Source organism: Zonotrichia albicollis, chromosome 30 (genome assembly GCF_047830755.1).
Source record: "Zonotrichia albicollis isolate bZonAlb1 chromosome 30, bZonAlb1.hap1, whole genome shotgun sequence".
Taxonomy (NCBI): Eukaryota; Metazoa; Chordata; class Aves; order Passeriformes; family Passerellidae; genus Zonotrichia; species Zonotrichia albicollis.
In genome coordinates this window covers 5,557,868-5,581,691 of record NC_133848.1, presented here as the reverse complement: position 1 = coordinate 5,581,691, position 23,824 = coordinate 5,557,868, and the positions used below count along the sequence as shown (strand labels likewise).

At 48.3% G+C, this 23,824-nt stretch overlaps 1 protein-coding gene across 1 annotated transcript in view; it reads left to right on the top strand.

Moving 5' to 3' along the window:
* INTS3 (integrator complex subunit 3) overlaps nucleotides 1-23,824 on the top strand; it is a 60,681-nt gene that overhangs the window by 6,474 nt on the left and 30,383 nt on the right. Inside the window, exons 5-14 of the mRNA XM_074529725.1 lie at nucleotides 3,919-4,003; nucleotides 6,735-6,801; nucleotides 9,253-9,397; nucleotides 12,008-12,137; nucleotides 12,231-12,328; nucleotides 15,550-15,741; nucleotides 16,388-16,475; nucleotides 17,482-17,561; nucleotides 19,883-19,974; nucleotides 22,994-23,100. Coding sequence (XP_074385826.1) covers nucleotides 3,919-4,003; nucleotides 6,735-6,801; nucleotides 9,253-9,397; nucleotides 12,008-12,137; nucleotides 12,231-12,328; nucleotides 15,550-15,741; nucleotides 16,388-16,475; nucleotides 17,482-17,561; nucleotides 19,883-19,974; nucleotides 22,994-23,100 — 1,084 coding nt within the window. The remainder of the gene's footprint in view (nucleotides 1-3,918; nucleotides 4,004-6,734; nucleotides 6,802-9,252; nucleotides 9,398-12,007; nucleotides 12,138-12,230; nucleotides 12,329-15,549; nucleotides 15,742-16,387; nucleotides 16,476-17,481; nucleotides 17,562-19,882; nucleotides 19,975-22,993; nucleotides 23,101-23,824) is intronic.

Genomic DNA, 23,824 nt, shown 5'->3' with positions numbered 1-23,824 from the left:
TGTCCATCCTGTCCCATCTGGAATGTCCTGTCCCACCTGTCCCACCCAAAATTTCATGTTCCATCTTGAATTTCCTGGCACCTCTTGTCCCACCCAACATCTCCTGTCCCACCTGGAATTCTCCTGTTCCACCCAAAATTTTGTGTCCCACCTGGATTTTCCTGGAATTTTCTGTCCCATCTGGAATTTCCTGTCCCACCTGGAATTCTCGTGTTCCACCTGGAATTTTGTGTCCTACTGAAAATCTCCTGTCCCACCCAAAATTTCCTGTCCTACCTGAAATCTCCTGTCCTATCTGGACTCTTCTGTCCCACCTGGAATTCTCCTGGCCCATCCAAAATCTCCTGTTCAACCCAAAATTTTGCGTCCCACCTGGATTCTTCTGGAATTTTCTGTCCCACCTGGACTCTTCTGTCCCACCCAACATCTCCTGTCCCACCTGGATTCTCCTGGCCCACCCAAAATTTCCTGTTCTACCTGGACTCTTCTCTCCTACCTGGAATTCTCCTGTTCCACCCAAAATTTTGTGTCCCACCTGGATTTTCCTGGAATTTTCTGTCCCACCTGGAATTCTCCTGTCCATCCTGTCCCATCTGGAATGTCCTGTCCCACTTGTCCCACCTGGACTCTTCTATCCCCACCCAACATCTCCTGTCCCACCTGGAATTCTCCTGTTCCACCCAAAATCTCCTGTCCCACCCAAAATTCTGTGTCCCACCTGGATTTTCCTGGAATTTTCTGTCCCACCTGGACTCTTCTGTCCCATCTGGAATTCTCCTGTCCATCCTGTCCCACCTAAAATCTCTCGTTCCACCTGGAATTTTGTGTCCCACCTGGAATTCTTCTTTCCCTCTTGTCCCATCTGGAATCTCCTGTCCCACTTGTCCCACCTGGATTCTCCTGGCCCATCCAAAATCTCCTGTTCCACCCAAAATTTTCTGTCCCACCTGGATTTTCCTGGAATTTTCTGTCCTACCTGGACTCTTCTGTCCCACCTGGAATTCTCCTGTCCCACCTAAAATCTCCTGTTCCACCTGGAATTTTGTGTCCCACCTGGATTTCTCCTGTCCCACCTAAAATCTCCTGTTCCACCTGGAATTTTGTGTCCCACCTGGATTTCTCCTGTCCCACCTGGATTCTCTTGGCCCATCCAAAATCTCCTGTCCCACCCAAAATTTTGTGTCCCACCTGGATTTTCCTGGAATTTTCTGTCCCACCTGGACTCTTCTGTCCCACCCAACATCTCCTGTCCTACCCAGCATCTCCTGGAATCTCCTGTCCCACCTGTCCCACCCAAAATTTCGTGTCCCATCTTGAATTTCCTGGCATCTCCTGTCCCACCCAAAATCTCATGTTCTACCTGGCATCTCCTGTTCCACCTGGACTCTTGTGTCCTACTTGAAATCTCCTGTCCCACCTGGACTTTTCTGTCCCACTTGGGACCTTCTGTCCCACCCAAAATTTCATGTTCTACCTGGACACTTCTGTCCCACCTGGAATTCTCCTGGCCCATCCAAAATCTCCTGTTCCACCCAAAATTTTGTGTCCCACCTGGATTTTCCTGGATTCTTCTGTCCCACCTGGAATTCTCCTGTCCCACCTAAAATCTCTTGTTCCACCTAAAATCTCTTGTTCCACTTGGAATTTTGTGTCCCACCTGGAATTCTCCTGTCCATCCTGTCCCATCTGGAATTTCCTGTTCCACCTGGAATTTTGTGTCCCAACCTGGCATCTCCTGTCCCACCCAAAATTTTGTGTCCCACCTGGATTTTCCTGGAATTTCCTGTCCCACCTGGAATTCTCCTTTCCATCCTGTCCCACCTAAAATCTCTTGTTCCACCTGGAATTCTCCTGTCCCATCTGGAATCTCCTGTCCCACTTGTCCCACCTGGACTCTTCTATCCCACCCAACATCTCCTGGAATTCTCCTGTTCCACCCAAAATCTCCTGTCCCACCCAAAATTTTGTGTCCCACCTGGATTTTCCTGGAATTTCCTGTCCCACCTGGAATTCTCATGTCCCACCTAAAATCTCTTGTCCCACCTGGAATTCTCCTGTCCATCCTGTCCCATCTGGAATTTCCTGTCCCACCCAAAATTTTCTGTCCCACCTGGATTTTCCTGGAATTTTCTGTCCCACCTGGACTCCTCTGTCCCACCTGGAATTCTCCTGTCCATCCTGTCCCACCTAAAATCTCTTGTTCCACCTGGAATTTTGTGTCCTACTGAAAATCTCCTGTCCCACCCAAAATTTTGTGTCCCACCTGGAAATTCCTGGAATTCTCCTGTCCCACCTAGAATTTTGTGTTCCACCCAAAATTTCCCATCCCACCTGGCATCTCCTGTCCCACCCAAAATTTCCTGTCCTACCTGAAATCTCCTGTCCTACCTGGGCTCTTCTGTCCCACCTGGAATTCTCCTGTCCATCCTGGAATTCTCCTGTCCCACCTGGATTCTCCTGGCCCACCAAATATCTCCTGTTCCACCCAAAATTTTGTGTCCCACCTGGATTTTCCTGGAATTTTCTGTCCCACCTGGAATTCTCCTGTTCATCCTGTCCCATCTGGAATCTCCTGTCCCACTTGTCCCACCTGGACTCTTCTGTCCCACCCAACATCTCCTGTCCCACCTGGATTCTCCTGTCCCACCTAAAATCTCCTGTCCCACCTGGATTTTCCTGGAATCTCCTGTCCCATCTGGAATCTCCTGTCCCACCTGTCCCACCCAAAATTTCATGTTCCATCTTGAATTTCCTGGCACCTCTTGTCCCACCCAACATCTCCTGTCCCACCTGGAATTCTCCTGTTCCACCCAAAATTTTGTGTCCCACCTGGATTTTCCTGGAATTTTCTGTCCCACCTGGACTCTTCTGTACCACCTGGAATTCTCCTGTACATCCTGTCCCCATCTGGAATTTCCTGTTCCACCCAAAATTTTGTGTCCCACCTGGCATCCCAGATTTTCCATGTTCAGCTGTGGTGGCTGGGATTGGGGTCCCTGGGGGTTTTTGGGGGGTTTTGGGGGGTCCCTGGGGGTTTTGGGGGTCCCTGAGGGTTTTTGGGGGTCCCTGGGGGTCCCTGACCCCCCAATTTCCCTGCCCAGCTGCTGTGGGTGGGACTGGGGGGTCCCTGGGGGTTTTTGGGGGTCCCTGGGGGTTTTTGGGGGTCCCTGGGGGTTTTTAGGGGTCCCTGACCCCCCCATATTTTCCCTGCCCAGCTGCTGTGGGTGGGTTGGGGGTTTTTGGGGGTCCCTGAGGGTTTTTGGGGGTCCCTGACCCCCCAATTTCCCTGCCCAGCTGCTGTGGGTGGGATTGGGGGGTCCCTGGGGGGGTTTTGGGGGTCCCTGGGGTTTTTGGGGGTCCCTGACCCCCCAATTTCCCTGCCCAGCTGCTGTGGGTGGGATTGGGGTCCCTGAGGGTTTTGGGGGGTCCCTGGGGGTCCCTGGGTGTTTTTGGGGGTCCCTGGGGGTCCCTGACCCCCCATATTTTCCATGTTCAGCTGCTGTGGGTGGGACTGGGGGGTCCCTGAGGGTTTTTGGGGGTCCCTGACCCCCTAGTTTCCCTGCCCAGCTGCTGTGGCTGGGATTGGGGTCCCTGGGGGGTTTTTGGGGGTCCCTGGGGGTCCCTGACCCCCCAATTTCCCTGCCCAGCTGCTGTGGGTGGGATTGGGGGGGTCCCTGGGGGTTTTGGGGGTCCCTGGGGGTTTTTGGGGGTCTCTGGGGGTCCCTGACCCCCCCATTTCCACATTCAGCTGCTGTGGGTGGGTTGGGGATCCTGGGGGGGGTTTGGGGAGTCCCTGGGATCTCTGATCCCAAATTTTCCATATTCAGCTGCAGTGGCTGGGATTGGGGGGTCCCTGAGGGTTTTTGGGGGTCCCTGGGGGTTTTTGGGGGTCCCTGACCCCCCCATTTCCCTGCCCAGCTGCTGTGGCTGCTGCGGGAGCTGGTGAAGAGCGGCGTGCTGGGGGCTGACGGGGTGTGCATGACCTTCATGAAACAGATTGCAGGTGAGCTGGGGGAATGGGAATCGCTGGGAATCCTTGGGATGTGAACTGGGAGTACTGGGAATGCTGGGAATGCTGGGAATGCTGGGAATGCTGGGAATGGGGGCTGGGAGTGGTGGGAATGGGGGCTGGGAATGCCGGGAATGGTGGGAATGCTCAGGATCTGGGCTGGGAATTGCTGGGATATAAGTCAGGAATTGCTGGGAATCCTTGGGATCTGAGCTGGGAATCCCTCAGTATTTGAGCTGAGAATCCTCAGGATCTGGGCTGGGAAATCCTGAGGGTTTGAGCTGTGAATCCCTCAGGATGTGGGCTGGGAATCCCCAGGATCTGAGCTGGGAATCCCCAGGATCTGAGTCAGGAATCCTTGGGATCTGAGCTGGGAATTGCTGGGAATCCCTCAGGATCTGAGCTGGGAATGCCCGAGGATCTGAGCTGGGAAATCCTGAGGGTTTGAGCTGAGAATCCCCAGGATCTGGGCTGGGAATCCTCAGGATCTGACCTGGGAATTGCTGGGATCTGAGCCAGGAATCCCTCAGGATTTGGGCTGGGAATCCTGAGGATCTGAGCCAGGAATTGCTGGGATATGAGTCAGGAATTGCTGAGAATCCCCAGGATTTTGGCTGGGAATCCTCAGGATCTGAGCTGGGAATTGCTGGGATAGGAGTCAGGAATTGCTGAGAATCCCTCAGGATTTGGGCTGGGAATCCCTCAGGATCTGAGCTGCGAAATCCTGAGGATTTGAGCTGGGAATCCCTCAGGATCTGGGCTGGGAATCCCTCAGGATTTGAGCAGGGAATCCTCAGGATCTGGGCTGGGAATACCCGAGGATCTGAACCAGGAATCAGATCGGGATCAGCTGGGAATCCCTGATTGGGATCTGAGCCAGGAATCCCTCAGGATTTGAGCTGAGAATCCCTCAGGATCTGAGTCAGGAAGCCTCAGGATCTGAGCTAGGAATTGCTGGGAATTCTTGGGATCTGAGCTGGGAATGCCCCAGATCTGGGCTGGGAAATCCCTCAGGATCTGGGCCAGGAATCAGATCGGGATCAGCTGGGAATCCCCGGGATCTGAGCTGGGAAATCCTGAGAATTTGAGCAGGGAATCCCTCAGGATCTGGGCAAGGAATCCTTGGGATCATTCCCAGGCGGGAGCTCCCGGGACGGGCAGGGGATGGGAGGAGGAGGAGGAGGAGGAGGAGGAGGAGGAGGAGGAGGAGGAGGAGGAGCCGCCGGTTCCTCCTCCATCCTCCATCCCCCATCACCCATCCCTGGGGACTCCCGGCATCCCCGCCCCGCTCCCGCCCTTCCGGAGCCTCTTCCGTGTTCCCGAGCGGGAATTGTGTCCCTGGGAAATGAACGCCGGGAGGGGGAAATGGGAAAATCACTGAAAAAGGAGCCTTGGGAAAGGTTCCTGGGAAAGGAACCCCTGGAAATGCAGCCCTGGGAAGGCCCCGTGTCCGCTGGCCCTCACTCCCTGCCCTTCACTGCCACCATGGTCTGGACCTGCTGGTTCTCCCTGGTTTTCCCTCATTTTTCCCTGATTTTCCCTGGTTTTTCCCTGATTTTTCCCTGATTTTCCCTGGTTTTTCTCTAGTTTTTCCCTGATTTTTCCTGGTTTTTTTTCCCCTGGTTCTCTCTGGTTTTTCCCTGATTTTTCCCTGAGTTTTCCCCTGGTCTCCATGAGGAGCCTCCCTGGGGTCACAGGGATGGGAGCAGGCAGCTCCCAAATCCCAGCTCCCAAATCCCCTGTCCCGTCCCAAATCCCTGCTCCCAAATCCTCCTTTTCCATTGTCCAGCTCCCACATCCCAGTTCCCAAATCCCCTGTCCCGTCCCAAATCCCCATTCCACATCCCAGCTCCCAAATCCCAGCTCCCAAATCCTCCTTTTCCATATCCCAGCTCCCAAATCCTCTCTGCTCCATCTCTCTGCTCCCACATCCCTGCTCCCAAATCCCCCATCTCCCAAATCCCATCTCCTAAATCCCTCAGCTCCCAAATCCCATCTCCCAAATTCTCCTTTTCCATTGTCCAGCTCCCACATCCCAGCTCCCAAATCCCCCAGCTCCCAAATCCCCCAGCTCCCAAATCCCCATTCCACATCCCAGCTCCCAAATCCTCTCTGCTCCATCTCCCAGCTCCCAAATACCATCTCCCAAATCCCCCAGCTCCCAAATCCCAGCTCCCAAATCCCCATTCCACATCCCAGCTCCCAAATCCTCCTTTTCCATTGTCCAGCTCCCACATCCCAGCTCCCAAATCCCCCTGTCCCATCCCAAATCCCTCAGCTCCCAAATCCTTGTTCCACATCCCAGCTCCCAAATCCTCTCTGCTCCATCTCTCAGATCCCAAATCCTCCTTTTCCATTGTCCAGCTCCCAAATCCCCCAGCTCCCAAATCCTTGTTCCATATCCCATCTCCCAAATCCCAGCTCCCAAATCCCTGTTCCACATCCCAGCTCCCAAATCCTCTCTGCTCCATCTCCCAACTCCCAAATCCTTGTTCCATATCCCAGCTCCCAAATCCCCCTGTCCCAGCTCCCAAATCCCAGCTCCCAAATCCCAGCTCCCAAATCCCAGCTCCCAAATCCCAGTTCCCAAATCCCCTCTGCTCCTCCAACCCCAGTTCCCAAATCCCCATCCCAAATCCCAGCTCCCAAATCCCCTGTTCCATCCCATTCCCAAATCCCCTCAGCTCCTCCATCCCCAGCTCTTTTTCCCCCTCTGTTTCCCCAGGCGGGGACGTCACTGCCAAGAACATCTGGCTGGCAGAGAACGTTCTGGAAATCCTGACCGAGCAAAGGTAACCCCAGAGCCCTTCCCAGCTTCCCAAAACGTCCCAAAATCCCCCCTGGACACCCCTAAAATCCCCTTGGACACCCCAAAATCCGCCCTGGACACCCCCAAAATCCCCCTGGACACCCTAAAATCCCCCCTGGACACCCCAAAATCCCCCCTGGACACCCCAAAATTCCCCTGGACACCCCAAAAATCCCCCCTGGACACCCCAAAATCCCCCTGGACACCCCAAAATCCCCCCTGGACACCCCTAAAATCCCCCTGGACACCCCAAAATCCCCCCTGGACACCCCAAAATCCCCCCTGGACACCCCTAAAATCCCCCTGGACACCCCAAAATCCCCTTGGACACCCCAAAATCCCCTTGGACACCCCTAAAATCCCCCTGGACACCCCAAAATCCCCCCTGGACACCTCAAAATCCCCCTGGACACCCCCAAAATCCCCCTGGACACCCCAAAAATCCCACCTGGACACCCCAAAATCCCCCTGGACACCCCTAAAATCCCCCTGGACACCCCTAAAATCCCCCCTGGACACCCCAAAATCCCTTCCCACAAAGATCTCACTTAATGTCTTTATAATTGACTATCTTTATTAATTAACGCATTCCCCAATTAATACATTTATTAATGAATAAATTAATTTATTTATTCATTATTTACTGGCCTTTTTGGATAGCCTGGGCAATGGTTCCAGGTGACACCAACCCTGTCCTCCCTTTGCCGCTGGCCCATTCCTGGTGTTCCCTTCCTGTACCTTGATCCCACAAAAATATAATTTAATATCTTTATAATTTATTCTCTTTATTAATTAACACAATCCCCAATGAATACATTAATTAATCAATGCATTAATTAATTTATTTATTATTTAATCACCTTTTCTGATGCCCTGGCTGATGTTTCCAGGTGACACCAACCCTGTCCCCCCTTTGCTCCTCGCCCCATTCCCGCTGTTCCTTTCCCATACCCCAATCCCACAAAGATATCATTTAATATCTTTATAATTCATTCTCTTAATTAATTAATACAATCCCCAATTAATACAGTTACTAACTAATAAATAAATTTATTTATTTATTTATTATTGATGCCCTGGTTGATGTTTCCAGGTGACACCAACCCTGTCCTCCATTTGCCGCTGGTCCATTCCTGGTGTTCCCTTCCCATACCCCAATCCCACAAAGATATCGTTTATTATCTTTGTAATTTATTAATTAACACATTCCCCAAATTAATACACTTACTAACTAATAAATAAATTTATTTATTTATTATTGATGCCCTGGCTGATGTTTCCAGGTGACACCAACCCCGTCCTCCCTTTGCTCCTCGCCCCATTCCCGCTGTTCCCTTCCCATACCCCAATCCCACAAAGATATAATTTAATACCTTTATTAATTGACACATTCCCCAATTAATACATTGATTAATCAATGCATTAATTAATTTATTTATTATTTAATCACCTTTTCTGATGCCCTGGGTGATGTTTCCAGGTGACACCAACCCCGTCCCCCCTTTGCTCCTCACCCCATTCCCGCTATTCCTTTCCCATACCCCAATCCCACAAAGATAGCATTTAATACCTTTATAATTTATTCTCTTTATTTATTAACACATTCTCCAATGAATACACTTACTAACTAATAAATAAATTTATTTATTTATTATTCATGCCCTGGGTGACGTTTCCAGGTGACACCAGCCCTGTTCCCCCTTTGCCTCTGGTCCATTCCTGGTGTTCCCTTCCTGTACCTTGATCCCACAAAGATATCATTTAATATCTTTATAATTTATTCTCTTTATTAATTAACACAATCCCCAATTAATACATTGATTAATTAATTTATTTATTAATTTATTTATTATTTAATCACCTTTTCTGATGCCCTGGCTGATGTTTCCAGGTGACACCAACCCTGTCCTCCATTTGCTCCTCGCCCCATTCCCGCTGTTCCTTTCCCATACCCCAATCCCACGAAGATATCATTTAATATCTTTATTAATTAACACATTCCCCAATTAATACACTTATTAATAAGTAAATTTATTTATTTATTATTGATGTCCTGGCTGATGTTTCCAGGTGACACCAACCCCGTCCCCCCTTTGCTCCTTGCCCCATTCCCACTGTTCCCTTCCCATACCCCAATCCCACAAAGATATAATTTAATATCTTTATTATTCATTACCTTTATTAATTAACACAATCCCCAATTAATACATTAATTAATCAATGCATGAATAATTTATTTATTATTTAATCACCTTTTCTGATGCCCTGGCTGATGTTTCCAGGTGACACCAACCCCGTCCCCCCTTTGCTCCTCGCCCCATTCCCGCCCCCATTCCCCAGGATCCCCTGTAACCCCGTCCCCTTTTGGGGCTGATTTGGGGCTGATTTGGGGCGGATTTGGGGCTGATTTGGGGCGGGTTTGGGGTTTCTGCAGGGAGTGGGTGCTGAAGAGCAGCCTGCTGGTGGCCATGGCCGTGTACACGTACCTGAGGCTGATCGTGGATCACCACGGCACGGCCGCGCTGCAGGCGCTGCGCCAGAAGGAGGTGGAGTTCTGTGTGTGCCTGCTCAGGGAAAGGGTGAGTTTGGGATTATATGGGATTGGGATTGGGAATGGATTGGGATTGGGAATGGATTGGGATTGGGAATGGATTGGGATTGGGGTGGGATTGGGATTGGAGTTCTGTGTGTGCCTGCTGAGAGAAAGGGTCAGTGTTTGTGGGATTATATGGGATTATTTGGGATTGGGATTGGGATTGGAGTTCTGTGTGTGCCTGCTCAGGGAGAGGGTGAGTTTGGGATTTTATGGGGTTATTTGGGATTGGGATTGGGATTGGGATTGGAGTTCTGTGTGTGCCTGCTGAGGGAGAGGGTGAGTGTTTGTGGGATTATTTGGGATTATATGGGATTATATGGGATTGGGATTGGGATTGGGAATGGATTGGGATTGGATTGGGATTGGGATTGGGAATGGATTGGGATTGGGGTGGGATTGGGATTGGAGTTCTGTGTGTGCCTGCTGAGAGAAAGGGTCAGTGTTTGTGGGATTATATGGGATTATATGGGATTATATGGGATTATTTGGGATTGGAGTTCTGTGTGTGCCTGCTGAGGAGGGAGAGGGTGAGTTTGGGATTGGAGTTGGGAATGGATTGAAATTGGGGTGGGGTTGGGAATGGGAATGGATTGGGGTTGGGGTGGGATTGGGATTGAGAATGGATTGGGATTGGGATTGGAGTTCTGTGTGTGCCTGCTCAGGGAGAGGGTGAGTTTATGGGATTATATGGGATTATATGGGATTGGGATTGGAGTTCTGTGTGTGCCTGCTGAGGGAAAGGGTGAGTGTTTGTGGGATTATATGGGATTGGGATTGGGATTGGGATTGGGATTGGAGTTCTGTGTGTGCCTGCTGAGAGAAAGGGTGAGTCTGGGATTGGGAGTATATGGGATTGGGATTGGGATTGGGAATGGATTGGGGTTGGGGTGGGATTGGGATTGGAGTTCTGTGTGTGCCTGCTCAGGGAAAGGGTGAGTTTGGGATTATATGGGATTATATGGGATTGTGGGATTATATGGGATTGGAGTTCTGTGTGTGCCTGCTCAGGGAAAGGGTGAGTTTGGGATTGGGATTATATGGGATTATATAGGATTGGGATTGGGATTGGGATTGGAGTTCTGTGTGTGCCTGCTGAGAGAAAGGGTGAGTGTTGGGATTTTATGGGATTATTTGGGATTGGTATTGGAGTTCTGTGTGTGCCTGCTCAGGGAGAGGGTGAGTGTTTGTGGGATTATGGGATTATATGGGATTGTGGGATTATTTGGGATTGGGATTGGGATTGGAGTTCTGTGTGTGCCTGCTCAGGGAGAGGGTGAGTTTGGGATTATATGGGATTATTTGGGATTATATGGGATTGGGATTGGAGTTCTGTGTGTGCCTGCTCAGAGAGAGGGTGAGTTTGGGATTTTATGGGATTGTGGGATTATTTGGGATTGGGATTGGAGTTCTGTGTGTGCCTGCTCAGGGAGAGGGTGAGTTTGGGATTATATGGGATTATATTGGATTGGGATTGGAGTTCTGTGTGTGCCTGCTGAGAGAAAAGGTGAGTGTTTGTGGGATTATTTGGGATTGGGATTGGAGTTCTGCATCTGCCTGCTCAGGGAGAGGGTGAGATTGGGATTGGGATCATATGGGATTGGAGTTGGGATTGGGAATGAATTGGGATTGGGGTGGGATTGGGATTGGAGTTCTGTGTGTGCCTACTCAGGGAGAGGGTGAGTTTGAGATTGGGATCATATGGGATTGGAGTTGGGAATGGGAATGAATTGGGATTGGGGTGGGATTGGGATTGAGAATGGATTGGGATTGGGATTGGAGCTCTGCATCTGCCTGCTTAGGGAGAGGGTGAGTTTGGGATTGGGATCATATGGGATTGGAGTTGGGAATGGGAATGAATTGGGATTGGGGTGGGATTGGGATTGGAGTTCTGTGTGTGCCTGCTGAGAGAGAGGGTGAGTTTGGGATTGGAGTTGGGAATGGATTGAAGTTGGGGTGGGATTGGGATTGGGAATGGATTGGGATTGGGATTGGAGCTCTGCATCTGCCTGCTTAGGGAGAGGGTGAGTTTGGGATTGGGATTATATGGGATTATTTGGGATTGGGATTGGAGTTCTGTGTGTGCCTGCTGAGAGAAAGGGTGAGTTTGGGATTGGGAGTATATGGGATTGGAGTTGGGATTGGGAATGGATTGGGATTGGATTGGGATTGGGGTGGGATTGGATTGGGGTTGGGGTGGGATTGGGATTGGAGTTCTGCATCTGCCTGCTCAGGGAAAGGGTGAGTGATTATTTACGATTGGGATTATATGGGATTGGGATTGGATTGGGATTGGGGTGGGATTGGGATTGGATTATTTAGTGGGATTTTCCTGGATTATTTCATGGGATTTTCATGGATTATTTCATGGGATTTTCAAGGATTGTTTAATGGGATTTTCCTGAATTTTTCCGTGGGATTTTCCTGCATTATTCCATGCTGTTTCCATGAATTATTTCCCCCTTTTCCCCCAGTTCATGGACTGTTTAATGGGATTTTCATGGGCTATTTAATGGGATTTTCCTGGATTGTTCCATGGGATTTTCCTGCATTATCCCATGGTGTTTCCATGAATTATTTCCCCCTTTTTCCCCAGTTCATGGACTGTTTCATGATCGGCCGGGACCTGGTGCGGCTGCTGCAGAACGTGGCTCGGATCCCCGAGTTCGAGCAGCTCTGGAAGGACATCCTGCACAACCCGCAGGTGCTCAGCCCCCAGTTCACAGGTACAGCCTGGCCACCCTCTCTTTTCCACGGATTCCCCCATTTTCTGCTTTTCCAGGGATTTTTTGGTGACAAAAGTGGGGTTTCTGTCCCAGGGGTGCTGCAGCTGCTGCAGTCCAGGACCTCCCGCAAGTTCCTGGCGTGTCGGCTCACGCCCGACATGGAGACCAAGCTGCTCTTCATGACCTCGAGGGTAAAATCCCACCTGGATCCCAAATTCCACATGGATTCCATCCCAAATTCCCCCTGGGTTCCCAAATTTCTGATGGATTCCTTCCCAAATTCCACCTGGGTTTTGTCCTAAATTCCACCTGGATTCCCAAATTCCTGATGGGTTCTGTCCTGAATTCCTGATGGGTTCCATCCCGAATTCCACCTGCATTCCCAAATTCCTGATGGGTTCCCAAATTTCACCTGGGTTCCCTCCCAAATTCCCTCTGGATCCCCAAATTCCACCTGGGTTTTGTCCTAAATTCCACCTGGATCCCAAATTCCACCTGGATTCCCAAATTCCTGATGGGTTCCCAAATTGTTGATGGGTTCCCAAATTCCTGATTGGTTCTGTCCTTAATTCCCCCTTGATCCCAAATTCCCCCTGGATCCCAAATTCCCCCTGGATCCCAAATTTCACCTGGGTTTTGTCCTAAATTCCACCTGGATTCCCAAATTCCTGATGGGTTCCCAAATTGTTGATGGGTTCCCTCCCAAATTCCCCCTGGGTTCCCAAATTTCTGATGGATTCCTTCCCAAATTCCACCTGGGCTTTGTCCTAAATTCCACCTGGATCCCAAATTCCTGATGGGTTCCGTCCCGAATTCCACCTGGATCCCAAATTCCACCTGGGTTTTGTCCTGAATTCCCCCTGCATTCCCAAATTCCTCCTGGATTCTCAAATTCCTGATGGGTTCCATCCCAAATTCCCTCTGGCTCAGGGTCCTGCTTGTCCCCACTGCCAGTCCTGTCCTGTGTCCCCATTTCCAGCTGTGTCCCCATGTCCCTGTCCCTGTTCCCAGCAGTGTCCCCATGTCCCTGTGCCTATTTCCATGTCCCATCCCTGTCCCATGTCCCCAGGTGTGTCCCCAGCCGTGTCCCCATGTCCCCAGCTGTGTCCCCATGTCCTAAACCTGTCCCCAGCTGTGTCCCCATGTCCCTGTCCCCAGGTGTGTCCCCAGCCATGTCCCATGTCCCCATCCCTGTCCCCATGTCCCCATCGCTGTCCCCAGATGTGTCCCCATCCCGTCCCCATGTCCCCATCCCTGTCCCCAGCCATGTCCCCATACCTGTCCCCATGTCCCATACCTGTTCCCAGCTGTGTCCCCAGCAGTGTCCCCATGTCCCTGTGCCTATCTCCATGTCCCATCCCTGTCCCATGTCCCCATGTCTCCAGCTGTGTCCCATGCCCCATCCCTGTCCCCAGCTGTGTCCCCAGATGTGTCCCCATGTCCCATGTCCCCAGCCGTGTCCCCATGTCCCATATCTGTCCCCATGTCCCCATGTCCCTGTGGCTGTCCCCAGGTGCGCTTTGGGCAGCAGAAGCGCTACCAGGACTGGTTCCAGCGGCAGTACCTGTCCCCATCCCTGTCCCCATCCCTGTTCCCATGTCCCCAGCCATGTCCCCATGTCCCCAGCTGTGTCCCCATGTCCCTGTCCCTGTCCCCAGGTGCACTTTGGGCAGCAGAAGCGCTACCAGGACTGGTTCCAGCGGCAGTACCTGTGCTCAGCCATGTCCCCATGTCCCCAGCCATGCCCCATGTCCCATCCCTGTCCCCAGCTGTGTCCCCATGTGCCATCCCTGTCCCCATCCCTGTCCCCAGGTGTGCTTTGGGCAGCAGAAGCGCTACCAGGACTGGTTCCAGCGGCAGTACCTGTCCCCAGCCATGTCCCCATCCCTGTCCCCATGTCCCCAGCTGTGTCCCCATTGCTGTCCCCATGACCCCAGATGTGTCCCCATGTCCCTGTCCTTGTTCCCAGGTGTTTCCTCAGCAGTGTCCCCATGTCCCCAGCTGTGTCCCCAGGTGTGTCCCCAGCCATGTCCCCATCCCTGTCCCATGTCCCATACCCATCCCCAGGTGTGTCCCCATCTCTGTCCCCCTGTTCCCATACCTGTCCCCATGTCCCATCGCTGTCCCCAGGTGCGCTTTGGGCAGCAGAAGCGTTATCAGGACTGGTTCCAGTGGCAGTACCTGTCCCCAGCCATGTCCCCATGTCCCTGTGCCTGTCCCCATGTCCCATCCCTGTCCCCATGTCCCCATGTCCCCAGCTGTGTCCCCAGATGTGTCCCCATGTCCCTGTCCCCATGTCCCCATGTGCCATCCCTGTCCCCAGGTGCGCTTTGGGCAGCAGAAGCGCTACCAGGACTGGTTCCAGCAGCAGTACCTGTCCCCAGCCATGTCCCCATCCCTGTCCCATGTCCCCATCCCTGTCCCCGTGTCCCATACCTGTCCCATGTCCCCAGCTGTGTCCCCAGATGTGTCCCCATGTCCCATCCCTGTCCCATCTCCCCAGCTGTGTCCCCATGTCCCCAGCCATGTCCCATGTCCCATCCCTGTCCCCAGGTGTGTCCCCAGCCATGTCCCCATCCCTGTCCCCATGTCCCCAGCTGTGTCCCCATGTCCCATACCTGTCCCCATGTCCCATACCTGTCCCCATGTCCCATACCTGTCCCCAGCTGTGTCCCCAGCAGTGTCCCCATGTCCCTGTGCCTATCTCCATGTCCCATCCCTGTCCCATGTCCCTGTGCCTATCTCCATGTCCCATACCTGTCCCCATGTCCCTGTCCCTGTCCCCAGGAGTGTCCCCAGCCATGTCCCCATCCATGTCCCCAGGTGTGTCCCCAGCTGTGTCCCCATGTCCCCAGCCATGTCCCATGTCCCATACCTATCCCCAGGTGTGTCCCCAGCCATGTCCCCATCCCTGTCCCCATGTCCCATCCCTGTCCCTGTCCCCATGTCCCCAGCTGTGTCCCCATCCCTGTCCCCATGTCCCATCCCTGTCCCTGTCCCCATGTCTCCAGCTGTGTCCCCATGTCCCAAACCTGTCCCCAGCTGTGTCCCCATGTCCCATCCCTGTCCCCATCCCTGTCCCCAGGTGCGCTTTGGGCAGCAGAAGCGCTACCAGGACTGGTTCCAGCGGCAGTACCTGTCCCCAGCCATGTCCCCAGATGTGTCCCCATGTCCCATACCTGTCCCCAGCTGTGTCCCCAGATGTGTCCCCATGTCCCCAGCAGTGTCCCCAGCTGTGTCCCCATCCGTGTCCCCAGGTGCGCTTTGGGCAGCAGAAGCGCTACCAGGACTGGTTCCAGCGGCAGTACCTGTCCCCATCCCTGTCCCCATGTCCCATACCCATCCCCAGGTGTGTCCCCAGGTGTGTCCCCATGTCCCATACCTGTCCCCGTCAGTGTCCCCATGTCCCCAGGTGCGCTTTGGGCAGCAGAAGCGCTACCAGGACTGGTTCCAGCGGCAGTACCTGGCCACGCCGGACAGCCAGTCGCTGCGCTGTGACCTGATCCGCTACATCTGCGGCGTGGTGCACCCGTCCAACGAGGTGCTGAGCTCGGACATCCTGCCCCGCTGGGCCATCATCGGCTGGCTGCTCACCACCTGCACGGTGAGAACCCCAAAAACGGGGTGGGAGAACCCAAAATGGGCTGGGGGAACCCAAAAATGGGGTACAGGGGGGGCTGCTCACCGCCTGCATGGTGAGAGCCCCAAAAACGGGGTACAGGGGCCTGGGAGAACCCCAAAAATGGGGAAAAAAACCAAAATTGGGTATGGGGTGGGCTGGGAATGGGAACATCCCGAAAACAGGGGCAGGAACATCCCAAAAAGGGATCTTGGTGGGATCTCAGGGGGTTCCTGGAGGGATCTCAGAGGGTTCTTGGAGGGATCTCAGGGGGTTCTTGGTGGGATCTCAGAGGGTTCTTGGAGGGATCTCAGGGGGTTCATGGTGGGGTCTCAGAGGGTTCTTGGTGGGATCTTGGTGGGATCTCAGGAGGTTCATGGTGGGGTCTCAGAGGGTTCATGGTGGGGTCTCAGAGGGTTCTTGGTGGGATCTCAGAGGGTTCTTGGAGGGATCTTGGTGGGATCTCAGAGGGTTCATGGTGGGGTCTCAGAGGGTTCATGGTGGGGTCTCAGGGGGTTCATGGTGGGATCTCAGAGGGTTCATGGTGGGGTCTCAGAGGGTTCTTGCAGGGATCCTGGTGGGATCTCAGCCTGGTGTTCATGGGATGTTTGGGGTTTTTGGTCTCCTGCAGTCCAACGTGGCCGCCTCCAACGCCAAGCTGGCTCTGTTCTATGATTGGCTCTTCTTCAACCCCGAGAAGGACAGCATCATGAACATCGGTGCGTGGGGCCTGTGGGGTGGCATCCAGGAGATCCAGCTTGGGATGGGATCCATGGGATGTTCCTGGGCTGGTATCTATGGGATGTTCCTGAGATGGGATCCACCTTGGGATGGGATCCTGGCAGTTTCTGGGGTTGGATCCATGGGATGAGATCCATGGGATGTTCCTGGGGTGGAATCCATGGGATGTTCCTGGGGTGGGATCCTGGCAGTTTCTGGGGTTGGATCCATGGGATGAGGTCCATGAGATGTTCCTGGGGTGAGATCCATGGGAATCCACCTTGGGATGGAATTCTGGGCAGTTCCTGGGGATGGGATGCATGGGATGACATCCATGAGATGTTCCTGAAGTTGGATCCACCTTGGAATGAGATCCGTGGGATGTTCCTGGGCTGGGATCCAGGAGATGTTCCTGGAGTTGGATCCATGGGATGAGGTCCATGAGATGTTCCTGAGGTTGCATCCATGAGATGTTCCTGAGGTGGGATCCAGGAGATGTTCCTGGAGTTGGATCCATGGGATGACATCCATGGGATGTTCCTGGGGTGAGATCCATGGGGATCCACCTTGGGATGGGATCCATGGGATGTTCCTGAGGTGGGATCCGTGGGATGACATCCATGGGATGTTCCTGGGTTGAGATCCATAGGATGTTCCTGGGGTTGGATCCATGGGGATCCACCTTGGGATGGAATTCTGGGCAGTTCCTGGGATGGTATCCTGGGGATGGAATCCATGGGATGGGATCCGTGAGATGTTCCTGGGGTGGGATCCATGAGATGTTCCTGGAGTTGGATCCACCTTGGAATGAGATCCATGAGATGTTCTTGAGGTGGGATCCATGGGATGGGATCCATGAGATGTTCATGGGATGGAATCCATGAGATGTTCCTGGAGTTGGATCCATGGGATGTTCCTGGGGTTTTGGGGTCCAGGAGCAGGATTTGGGGTTTTGGGGTCCAGGATTTGGGGTTTTTGGGGGTCTGACCCCATTGTGTCCCCCAGAACCTGCCATCCTGGTCATGCACCACTCCATGAAACCCCACCCGGCCATCACGGCCACGCTGCTGGACTTCATGTGCAGGGTGAGAAATCCTTCTTCAACAGAAATCACCCCAAAAAAATTCCTCAAAAAAAGTCCTCAAAAAATCACCCCAAAAAATTCCCCCCCCAAAAAAAATCCCCAAAAAATTCCTCAAAAAAATTCCTCAAAAAAATTCCCCAAAAAAAATCCCCTCAAAAAAATTCCTCAAAAAAATTCCTCAAAAAAATTCCTCAAAAAATCCCCCCAAAAAAATCCCAAAAAAAATTCCTCAAAAAAATTCCCCAAAAAAAAAATCCCAAAAAATTCCTCAAAAAAAGTCCTCAAAAAAAGTCCTCAAAAAAAGTCCTCAAAAAATCACCCCAAAAAAATTCCCCCAAAAAAATCCCAAAAAAATTCCTCAAAAAATCACCCCAAAAAATCCCCCCCCCAAAAAAAAATCCCCCAAAAAAATCCCAAAAATATTCCTCAAAAAAAGTCCTCAAAAAATCACCCCAAAAATCCCAAAAAAATCACCCCAAAAAATCACCCCAAAAAATCACCCCAAAAAAATTCCCCCCAAAAAATTCCTCAAAAAAAGTCCTCAAAAAATCCCCCCAAAAAAATTTCCCAAAAAAATTCCTCAAAAAAAGTCCCCAAAAAATCCCCCCAAAAAATCCCCCCAAAAAATTCCTCAAAAAAATTCCCCAAAAAAATTCCCCCCCAAAAAAAATCCCAAAAAAATTATTCAAAGAAAGTCCTCAAAAAATCACCCCAAAAAATCCCCCCAAAAAAATCCTCCCAAAAAAATTCCTCAAAAAAAGTCCTCAAAAAAATACCTCAAAAAAATTCCCCCAAAAAATTCCCCAAAAAAATTCCCCAAAAAAATTCCTCAAAAAAATTCCTCAAAAAAATACCTCAAAAAATCCCCCCAAAAAATCCCCCCAAAAAAATTCCCCAAAAAAATTCCTCAAAAAAATTCCTCAAAAAAAATTCCCCAAAAAAATTCCTCAAAAAAATTCCTCAAAAAAATTCCCCAAAAAAATTCCTCAAAAAGTCCTCCAAAAAATCACCACAAAAAATCCCAAAAAAATCCCCCCAAAAAATTCCCCAAAAAAATTCCCCCCCAAAAAAATTCCCAAAAAAAGTCCTCAAAAAAATACCTCAAAAAATCCCCCCCAAAAAATTCCCCAAAAAAATTCCTCAAAAAAAGTCCCCAAAAAATCCCCCCAAAAAATCCCCCCAAAAAAAACCCCAAAAAAATACCCCCAAAAAAATTCCTCAAAAAATCCCCCCAAAAAATCAAAAAAAAATCCCCCCAAAAAAATTCCCCCAAAAAATTCCCCCAAAAAATTCCCCAAAAACATCCCAAAAAAATTCCTCAAAAAAATTCCTCAAAAAATCCCCCCAAAAAATCCCCCCAAAAAAATCCCAAAATTCTGAAAAAAAATCTCCTAAAAAAAAAAAATAAAAATCTCCCCCTCGCAAAAAATACCCCCCCAAAAAAATCGCAAAAAAAAAAATCGCAAAAAAAATCCCAAAAAAATCTTACAAAAATCCCTAAAAAAAAAACCCCACAAAAATCCCACAAAAAATCCCATAAATAAATCCACCCCAAAAAATCCCCCCAAAAAAACCCCCTGAAAAAATCGCAAAAAAAAGCCCCAAAAAAATCTCACAAAAATCCCTAAAAGAAAATCCCACAAAAAATCCTGTAAATAAATCCACCCCAAAAAATCCCCCCAAAAAAAACCCCTGAAAAATCCCCCCCCCCAAAAAAATCCCCAAAACAATCCCCATAAAAATCACCAAAAAAATCACAAAAATATCCCCAAAAAATCACAAAAAATCCACATAAAAATCACAAAAAAATCCCCATAAAAATCACAAAAAATCCCCATAAAAATCACAAAAAATCCCCATAAAATCACAAAAAATCCCCATAAAATCCCAAAAAAATCCCAAAAAAATCCCAAAAAATCCCCAAAAAATCCCAAAAAATCCCCATAAAATCACAAAAAAATCCCCATAAAATCACAAAAAATCACAAAAATATCCCCAAAAAATCCCCATAAAATCACCAAAAAATCCCCATAAAAATCACAGAAAATCCACATAAAAATCACCAAAAAATCCCCATAAAAATCACAAAAAATCCCTATAAAAATCCCCAAAAAATCCCCATAAAAATCCCAAAAAATCCCCATAAAAATCCCCAAAAAATCCCCAAAAAATCCCCATAAAAATCCCAAAAAAATCCCAAAAAATCCCCAAAAAAATCCCAAAAAAATCTCAAAAATTCCCAAAAAAATCCCCCAAAAATCCCCTAAAAAAACCTCAATTTTTTTTCCCTAACATTCCTCTCTCCCTCCCTGTTTTTCCCAGATCATTCCCAATTTTTACCCCCCTTTGGAAGCGCACGTCCGCCAGGGCGTCTTCAACTCCCTCACGCACATCGTGGAGAAGCGAGTCCTGGCGTAAGAATTCCCAAATTTTCCCAAATTTCCCGGAATTTCCTGGAATTTCCAGCTGCTCCCAACTGCCCTGGGCCTCTCCTGGAGCTCTGGGGTTATCCAGGAAAATTTGGGATCAGAAGGGAAAGAGAAAATTGGGATTTTTCAGGAAAATTTCCCCATTTCCCATTGAGGGGATCCCAAAGATTATGAGGGAAAAAGGATTGGGGAAAAAGAGAAAATTGGGATTTTTTTAGGAATTTCAGACTCTTTTCCCATTCCCATTTTCTGGCACGTGTGAAGGAAAAGAATGGGGGGAAAAAAGAGAAAATTGGGATTTTTTTAGGAATTTCAGACGCTTTTCCCATTCCCGTTTTCTGGTGGCACAGGTGAGGAAATCCCAAAAACCATGAGGGAAAAAGGATTGGGGAAAAAGAGAAAATTGGGATTTTCCAGGAAAATTTCCCCATTTCCCATTGAGGGGATCCCAATGACCATGAGGGAAAATTGGGATTTTTCAGGAATTTCAGCCTCTTTTCCCATTCCCGTTTTCTGGTGGCACAGGTGAGGAAATCCCAAAAACCATGAGGGAAAAAGGATTGGGAAAAAAGAGAAAATTGGGATTTTTTTAGGAATTCCAACCCTTTTCCCATTCCCATTTTCTGGTGAGGGGATCCCAAAGATTATGAGGGAAAAAGGATTGGGAAAAAAGAGAAAATTGGGATTTTCCAGGAAAATTTTCCCATTCAGGGGATCCCAATGACCATGAGGGAAAAGAGGAAAAATTGGGATTTTTTTAGGAATTTCAGCCTCTTTTCCCATTCCCATTTTCAGGTGAGGGGATCCCAAAGATCATGAGGGAAAAGGGATTGGGAAAAAAGAGAAAATTGGGATTTTTCAGGAATTTCATTCCCATTTTCTGGCACAGGTGAGGGAAAAAGAATGCGGGAAAAAAGAGAAAATTGGGATTTTTCAGCCCAAATTTTCCAGCCCCTTTTCCCATTCCCATTTTCTGGTGAGGGGATCCCAAAGATTATGAGGGAAAAGGGATTGGGAAAAAAGAGAAAATTGGGATTTTTCAGGAAAATTTCCCCATTTCCCATTGAGGGGATCCCAAAGATCATGAGGGAAAAGGGATTGGGGAAAAAGAGAAAATTGGGATTTTCCAGGAAAATTTTCCCATTCAGGGGATCCCAATGATCATGAGGGAAAAGAGGGAAAATTGGGATTTTTCAGGAATTTCAGACCCTTTTCCCATTCCCATTTTTTGGCACAGGTGAAGGAAAAGAATGGGGGGAAAAAAGAGAAAATTGGGATTTTCCAGGAAAATTTTCCCATTTCCCATTGAGGGGATCCCAATGACCATGAGGGAAAATTGGGATTTTTCAGGAATCCCATTCCCAGTGGGATCAGGCCCCATCCCAGCTCTGGCTAAATTTAGGTGAAATTTTCCCAAATTTAGGTGGAATTTTCCCAAATTTCGGTGGAATTTTCCCAAATTTCGGTGGAATTTTCCCAAATTTCAGTGAAATTTTCCCAAATTTAGTTGGAATTTTCCCAAATTTAGGTGAAATTTTCCCAAATTTCAGTGGAATTTCCCCAAATTTTGGTGAAATTTCCCCAAATTTCGGTGAAATTTTCCCAAATTTTCGGTGGAATTTTCCCAAATTTCGGTGGAATTTTCCCAAATTTCCGTGGAATTTTCCAAATTTCGGTGGAATTTTCCCAAATTTAGGTTGAATTTTCCCAAATTTAGGTGGAATTTTCCCAAATTTCAGTGGAATGTTCCCAAATTTCAGTGAAATTTTCCCAAATTTCCGTGGAATTTCCCAAATTTCGGTGAAATTTTCCCAAATTTATTTGAAATTTTCCCAAATTTAGGGGGAATTTTCCCAAAATTCAGTGGAATTTTCCCAAATTTCGGTGGAATTTTCCCAAATTTAGGTGGAATTTTCCCAAATTTCGGTGGAATTTTCCCAAATTTAGGTGGAATTTTCCCAAATTTAGGTGGAATTTTCCCAAATTTCCATGGAATTTTCCCAAATTTCGGTGGAATTTTCCCAAATTTCGGTGGAATTTTCCCAAATTCAGGTGGAATTTTCCCAAATTTCGGTGGAATTTTCCCAAATTTCAGTGGAATTTTCCCAAATTTCGGTGAATTTTCCCAAATTTCAGTGGAATTTTCCCAAATTTCGGTGGAATTTTCCCAAATTTTAGTGGAATTTTCCCAAATTTCTGTGGAATTTTCCCAAATTTAGGAGGAATTTTCCCAAATTTCGGTGAAATTTTCCCAAATTTATGTGAAATTTTCCCAAATTTCAGTGGAATTTTCCCAAATTTAGGAGGAATTTTCCCAAATTTCAGTGAAATTTTCCCAAATTTCATTGGAATTTTCCCAAATTTCGGTGAAATTTTCCCAAATTTAGGTGGAATTTTCCCAAATTTCCGTGTAATTTCCCCAAATTTCAGTGGAATTTTCCCAAATTTCGGTGAATTTTCCCAAATTTCAGTGGAATTTTCCCAAATTTCGGTGGAATTTTCCCAAATTTTAGTGGAATTTTCCCAAATTTCTGTGGAATTTTCCCAAATTTAGGTGAAATTTCCCCAAATTTCGGTGAAATTTTCCCAAATTTAGGTGAAATTTCCCCAAATTTAGGTGAATTTTTCCCAAATTTCGGTGGAATTTTCCCAAATTTCAGTGGAATTTTCCCAAATTTTGGTGAAATTTTTCCCAAATTTAGGTGCAATTTTCCCAAATTTTCATGGAATTTTCCCAAATTTCAGTGGAATTTCCCCAAATTTCATTGGAATTTTCCCAAATTTCAGTGGGATTTTCCCAAATTTAGGTGGAATTTTCCCAAATTTCAGTGGAATTTTCCCAAATTTCAGAGGAGTTTTCCCAAATTTCAGTGGAATTTTCCCAAATTTTGGTGGAATTTTCCCAAATTTCGGTGGAATTTTCCCAAATTTAGTGGAATTTTCCCAAATTTAGTTGGAATTTTCCCAATTTTCCCAAATTTAGTGGAATTTTCCCAAATTTCAGGCACCTGGCCCCGCTCTTTGACAACCCCAAACTGGACAAGGAGCTCCGGGCGATGCTCCGGGAGAAATTTCCGGAATTCTGCAGCTCCCCCTCGCCCCCCATGGAAGGTTGGGAATGAAATTGGGAATTTTGGGATTTAAATTGGGATTTTTTGGGAATTAAATTGGGATTTTTGGGGATTAAATTGGGATTTTTGGGGATTAAATTGGGATTTTTGGGAATTAAATTGGGATTTTTTGGGGATTAAATTTGGGAATTAAATTGGGATTTTTGGGGATTTAAATTGGGGATTAAATTTGGGAATTAAATTGGGGTTTTTGGGGATTAAATTGGGATTTTTTTGGGGGATTAAATTGGGATTTTTTGGGAATTAAATTGGGATTTTTGGGGATTAAATTGGGATTTTTGGGAATTAAATTGGTATTTTTGGGGATTTAAATTGGCGATTAAATTTGGGAATTAAATTGGGATTTTTGGGGATTTAAATTGGGATTTTGGAGGATTAAATTGGGGAATTAAATTGGGATTTTTGGGGATTAAATTGGGGATTAAATGGGGTTTTGGGGATTTAAATTGGGGATTAAATATGGGAATTAAATTGGGATTTTTGGGGATTAAATTGGGGGATTAAATTGGGGAATTAAATTGGGGATTAAATTAAGGAATTAAATTGGGATTCTTGGGAATTAAATTCGTATTTTTAGGGATTAAATTGGGGATTAAATGGTGGAATTCAATTTGCATTTTTGGGGATTAAATTAGGGAATTAAATTGTGATTTTTGTGGGATTAAATTGGGATTTTTGGGCATTAAATTGGGGTTTTGGGGATT